General features: G+C 40.5%; 1 protein-coding gene across 4 annotated transcripts in view; it reads right to left on the bottom strand.

Moving 5' to 3' along the window:
* Positions 1–334: 334 nt before the first annotated feature.
* The window catches only part of UGGT1 (UDP-glucose glycoprotein glucosyltransferase 1), an 85,861-nt gene continuing 80,195 nt past the window's right edge, over positions 335–6,000 (bottom strand). For all 4 annotated transcript variants that reach the window (XM_067538857.1, XM_067538858.1, XM_067538859.1 and 1 more), the window contains 3 exons: positions 5,260–5,376; positions 3,698–3,866; positions 335–2,643 (listed from right to left, as the gene is read on the bottom strand). In XM_067538857.1, coding sequence (XP_067394958.1) covers positions 2,618–2,643; positions 3,698–3,866; positions 5,260–5,376 — 312 coding nt within the window. In that variant the 3' untranslated portion in view covers positions 335–2,617. The remainder of the gene's footprint in view (positions 2,644–3,697; positions 3,867–5,259; positions 5,377–6,000) is intronic.

Below are 6,000 nucleotides of genomic sequence, written 5' to 3'. Positions count from 1 at the left end.
TATCAGTTTAGTGAATTTCTGGTTTATGAAATCCTGTCCCACTCACCTGCATAGTGTGGCTTTGGTCACGAGAGAGGCAGTTTCCTCTATTTTGCTAGTGCTAAGCTGTCACTTTGGGTATTGGAGATCTGCTAAAAGTGCGTGTGCAATATAACTATCTGCCAGGTAGGTAACACATGTATCAATTAGAAGTAGGCTGAGGCACTTTAGGTCTGTGCTTTAAAAATGTAAAAGATGTCAGTGAAAGTACAGGGATACAAAGGGTTCAAGGGAGTTACACACACTAATTTTTACATCCTTAGTTTCTGTGCCTGTTAGTGTAGGGCACAGTGCCAGGGGCCTTTCATAGCAAATGCCTGTAAAATACCTAAATTCAATCCCACTTGCACAATATAACAGCTCTTGGGCCCAAATCCTGCTGTATGTAGATGGAAAGGGGGACTAGGGAGCCATTTTTCCCTCTGTCCAGCACTCAGGAGACTGCTATGAGGGAATACAACTGCCCTGTTCTAAAGCGAATAGTGTGCTAGCTGGGGTATGGCCAGACACTCAGCTGGATGGTATACATGAGATGGCCTTCATACTGCTCTGTGTATCTTCTCTGAGTGGACCCAGTGAATCTGATACTACCGCCTTGGTGGACATTGCTCCATTTTAGTGCCAAAAATGATCTTACCATCAGGTGGTGATGGGAAATAGTGGACACTTTTTATAAAAATAAGCAAAACTAAAAACCTTTCTATCCAAAAATAAATCTGTCCCTTCAGTCACAAAACACTGACACAAAAAACACTACAGTAGTTCTATACACAAATTTAGGGTTATTTGAGCCAATTTGTATCTTTAAGTGGATTTCAGAGAATTACCTACCTCAACTGTTGACATTCAGAGTAGGCTTTCATCATGAGTAACAGCACAGAACATAGAGTTTTGGAAAGAAAACACTGGAAGCTAAACTAAGACTAATGCAGAAACCTATCATCTTGGCCAGAATGCTAGGGAGCTATTTCTTAAAAAAACAAAATACACACTCCATAGACAATTGCTGTAACTAAATGTGCTCACAATGGGCCAGCTAAATGCAAAACTGGCTCTCTGTGTGTGCAGTTTTGACAACCTAGATCTGCATTTTTAAAATATGCCTCTTTCAGGGATGTTGAAATATAAAATATGGAGGAGCCTTTTCTTCACGTTGGATGAAAGGCTTGGATTCCCATCTCCACAGCGGTCTGGACATAAAGGTAGAGTGTTATCTGATTACAAACCAAACTGTTCAATTCATCTCATCAACATTTTCTTAAAGCAACTTCTGTTTTAAAATGTTTTGGTAATATACGCCACAATTACATGCAGTGGTAAAATAGACAGACATTGCACCTGAGTAGACCGTAATTGACTTTATAAGTGTGCTTTTGTGGCAGAACTACTGCCGTGGCTTGTTTTTAAAATTAATACCTGAAAGAGGCTTATTAGAAAATGTACAGCTGAAGAAACTGTAAGGACACTAATCCTCAGATGCAGTTATTCAGAGAAAGCTATTTTCTGTTCTATGTATTGAAATGAAACTTATTGCATAAAAGTGTGCAAACAAGGAATCAGTTATGTTCTACAGTAAAGAGGACCAAGAAAATCAAAAGGAAACAGAGGGGTGAATGTGAGAACTAACAGAAAGACCTAAGAACTCCAACATTTTATTGATGTGACATCTTGTGTTTGAAAAATGAAATTTACATGATCAAAAACTTTCACAGATTTTCATAAACAGCAAAAACATTCATGAAACAATGAACTGCAGCAGAATTAATGCCCTACAGATTTGTTTAAAAACTTTAAAGGTTGTAGAGGGAGAAACGGGGCATTTTTAAATAAATTTAGGAGGAAAGGAAAAGTCAGGAAAAAATCCTGATATTTTTAGATCAATTGCCAAGTATTGTTAACCTTTTTAGCATGTACAGCTGCAAGTGGATGTTTGTTTTTAAGTGGTGTGGGTAGCTTTGCACGGAGCCAACTCTTCAAAAGTCAGGAAACATGCTATGTCTCCATTTAAATAATGAAACTGCTGTTTTGTAATAGAATCAATGGCATAATGAACAAATTTGAACAGCGCCTTGTAGAAGATGGACCATCTGAAAGTTGCAGTTGCAACATTAGACCAGTTCAAGGCATAATTCCAAGCTTAATGTAGCCTGGAAAAACTAGCTCCATCTCAAAACACTCGTTTGAGGTAAAGACTCTCATGCTATTACTGTCTCACCACTTACTCAGTATGCATTTTCCATGTGCTCTTGAGTAAGATATCTGTGGCTAATAGAATCATTGCCAGCAGTAATGTATGTGGCAACAGCTAGATGAACAGATATGCTGCTTTTCAATGTATTTTTGAAGTTCTGTTACTGAAATTTTACACTTCACGGTGGGCACTTTTATCTCCCCCCTCCTGGTGCAAAAACAGTAACTATGAGCCTATGCAGAAATCAACCCAAAGGCAAGTAATAAAAATGCATACATCATCATCTCATTCAGTTATTCAGCAGTCTTGCAGACATCCTGGAAAAAAATCTAGCATTTGATATAAAAATTGTCTATGGAACCATCTAACTTCATTTTTTCCCATGGATCATAATTCCACATGTGCCGCTAGATCTGTAGAAGAGGGAAAAAAAATAAGATGAAAATCACATTTTCAGGTTGGATTTGAGCGCAACTGGCTTTACAAGCCGATGGATTGTTCTCTCAGAACAGTTACACAAATGAATCCCCTATGAATTGAAAGGACAGTCTGTAGACAGTAATCCTTTGTATTAAATAACATTTTTCTTCTGAAAAATTAAGAGGTAGGCTCAAATTTATGAACCTTCATCCAGCCCTAAGTTGTAACTAATAAGGGTTGTGCTCATGTTAATGAATCCCAGCCAACCAATTCTCTTCATATATCCTCTTGCTTTTTGTGGTCAAAATTATGCCCACTTTTAAATCTGCTCTCTAAGTGCATTTCTTAACTAATATTTGCAAAGTATTGATGATGACTCGAAGTGTACTGTATAAGCTCTATATTGCCACTATTCAAAATACATTCCAAAGCAAGTACAGATATGTATTTCATATCGGCTTCACAAATAATTTACTTTAGAGAGAGATGAAGACCTTCTCGACAGTGTTGAAAATGGTTTAGTTCTGCCGACATTAGCGCTTAAGCCATTGTCTACAATGATGCAGATGCACCTACTGCTGAAAACTAATTCAGAATGTGCAATGGTAGACTGAAGTCTGTGTTCAGCCAAATCTTCCACAGTAGTAGGGATGACATTCAACTTCTGAAAAAGTCCCATTCTGTTCAATTCACAGAGCTGTAAGGCACTTTGTTTAGCCTGGATTCTGTTAAGACATTTGCATATTGAAAAATGCACAGAATGTCAAGGAAGGGGCCAATAAACTTCTCTTCCCTACATCATCTGCAGTGGACTCTTCCACCAAACCCAAATGAAGAAAGTCACAAAAGCATACAGTGGCAGTAGTTATCTTCTGCATGCTATGAGGTAATACACCTGCATTAAAATGGTCAAGCATGAACTATTTTCCAACAGCAGGGAAGAAATTCACCAGAATACCATTACACACTATGTTATGCACTGTAAGGGCAGCAACCTTTTAGTTTTAATAAAAGCCATTTTTATAAATGGGAAACTGTACAATTTACCTTTTCTGTTTTGCTGTTTCATCCCATCTGTTGTAGTAAGGGTTCCTGTTTCTTTCTCTTTCTGGAAATGACTGTATAGCTGTTTAATTTCTTGATCATAGTCTTGCCACTCTGGGACAATGCGCACAGCTGCCTGAAGCTTGGGCTCTTTGGTCATTGGATTATTACACTACAAATGAAACACAGTTCATTTGCACCTTCATGCATTTGACGAAGTGGGTTGCACCCCACAAAAGCTTATGCCCACAGAAATTTGTTAGTTTTTAAGGTACTACAGGACTCTCATTGTTTTTGCTGTATACCAGACTAACACGGCTACCCCTCTGGAACAGTTCATTACTGAGACAGATGATCTTTGCATATATGCAAAAAAGATGTCTGCATTCTCTCAAAATCTTCACTAAAGTATTTTCAAGCTCCAAATTTGTCTGACCTTTAAAGAAAACTGAACACTTCCAACTGGATAAGAATAATTTTAATTCAACTATCATTAATGACCAACTGAAAGAAGCCCTTCCTTGCTGTAGCAGAGGGAGTACAAGTTAAAATATTCCCAACTTGTGCTAATATCACTGCTGTCGATAGCCAAGAAAACAATACAGGGAGGAAGGGGCAAATCAATTGTTGCAAAATGCAAAAAGACAAAACTGCTGGTTAGTATGAACATAGACAATCTATGTAAGGTACGTATATGGCCCTCAGCACCATAGTATCTGATGGCCTCACAACACCCCTGTGAGGATGGGAAGTGCTATTATCTCCATCTTCTTCCCATCTCCTGGGGTCCATTTGTCATGCAAGCATCCACCATCTTCGCTTGCCCAAGACAGCGCTATAATCCACCTGCTTACCATCTTCTATGATGCAATCCATCACTTCCTTGTGGAGCTCTTTCATACTGGCCTCTCCTGCCATGCTATCTTCATTAATCCTCTGCCTGTGTCTGAAGTAGCACTTCCTGGATTTTGTCAGTCACATCACAGACTGACTTCTAGCCCAATGCTTTCATTTCAAAATCTGTCCCTTTGTGTAACTCTTTTTCATGCTCATATACCCATAGGACCTCCCAAAAAAGCTGTTATGGCCAGGGATGAGGAACTCCCAACATCTATAAAATGTCCAGTGTCTCTGATAGCCTCTGACAGTCAAACTCCCCAATCAATTGGCTTCATGTGGTAGAGGTGTTTTTACCAAAGGTGGGTATCTGACACCTTTAAAAAATAACCAGACAGCTCAGGGAAGGTGGAGCTCTTCAGTCTGGGAGGGCAGCCTACCTAGGAGAAGGAAAACTTTGATCTGACATGCACACGCTGCATCCATCATTGGGTGAAATGAAGCCTGGCCCAACAGGTCTACAAAAACAAGGAGGAAAGAAAGTGGGCATGTACTCAGTTCAATTGGGGAAAGGCCCTTTCTCCCTGCTGTGTGTGTCTGGGATGCCAACTAATACATTTTGGTGAAAGGTGAATGTCAGCGCAAGTGATATCTACTTTTTGGCAAGTTACCAACAGTTAATGCTAATATCTCAATTTAAATCTACCTATGAGCCATAATAGTCTTACCAGATCAATAGTTTTTGCTCTCTTCTTTGAAGAATCATCACACCATGTTTCACACCAAAGCCACTCCTGGGGCAGTGATTTAATAGGCACCTGATGGATCATGTTGTTGGGCAAATCCTATTTGAAAGACAACATTTATTAGCAGTATCTACAACAGTGAGAAAAAATCATTTATCTTTTAGAATTCCCAAGGGATGCTCTATGAGAAATCCTAACCTGCAGAGCAGTATTTACTGTATACCCAAGAACAAAAAATAGGGGCTTTCTAGTGAGTGAAAGATTAACGACAACATTATTACCTAAACAAAACCTACAGCAGTGTAGGGATGTAAAAATTAGTTTAATTAAAATCCATTTAAACATTCTAAAAATAAACTCTCCAATTAAATGCTGGGGGATGTGGGGCAGCTGTGCTGGGCTCTGCTCCTCACTGCAAAGTGAGAGCTGCCTAGCTGGGATCCCGCCCCCTGGCCATGGGAGCTAGGCAGCTTTCACTGGCAGGGAGCTGAAACGAGCCCAGCTGGGCTCACCGCCCCTCCCCTGCTAAGCTCTGCACTTCCCTGCCAGCATGAGCTGCCCAGCTGCGGCTACCCCCACCTCTGGTGCTGGGCTTCACGCCTCCACCCAGCTGCGGCTCGCTCCCCCCTCCCCACACTGGGCTCCACGCTTGCCCACCAGCAAAGACACGGAGCTCAGCTGCGGCTACCCTCCAGCGCTGGGCTCCATGTCTCCCCGTCCTCT

The sequence above is a fragment of the Emydura macquarii genome, unplaced genomic scaffold (genome assembly GCF_026122565.2).
Source record: "Emydura macquarii macquarii isolate MOO-44397 ecotype Brisbane River unplaced genomic scaffold, CSIRO-AGI_Emac_v2 contig_499, whole genome shotgun sequence".
In the NCBI taxonomy this organism is placed as follows: domain Eukaryota; kingdom Metazoa; phylum Chordata; order Testudines; family Chelidae; genus Emydura; species Emydura macquarii.
This window is presented reverse-complemented; position numbering and strand designations above follow the sequence as displayed.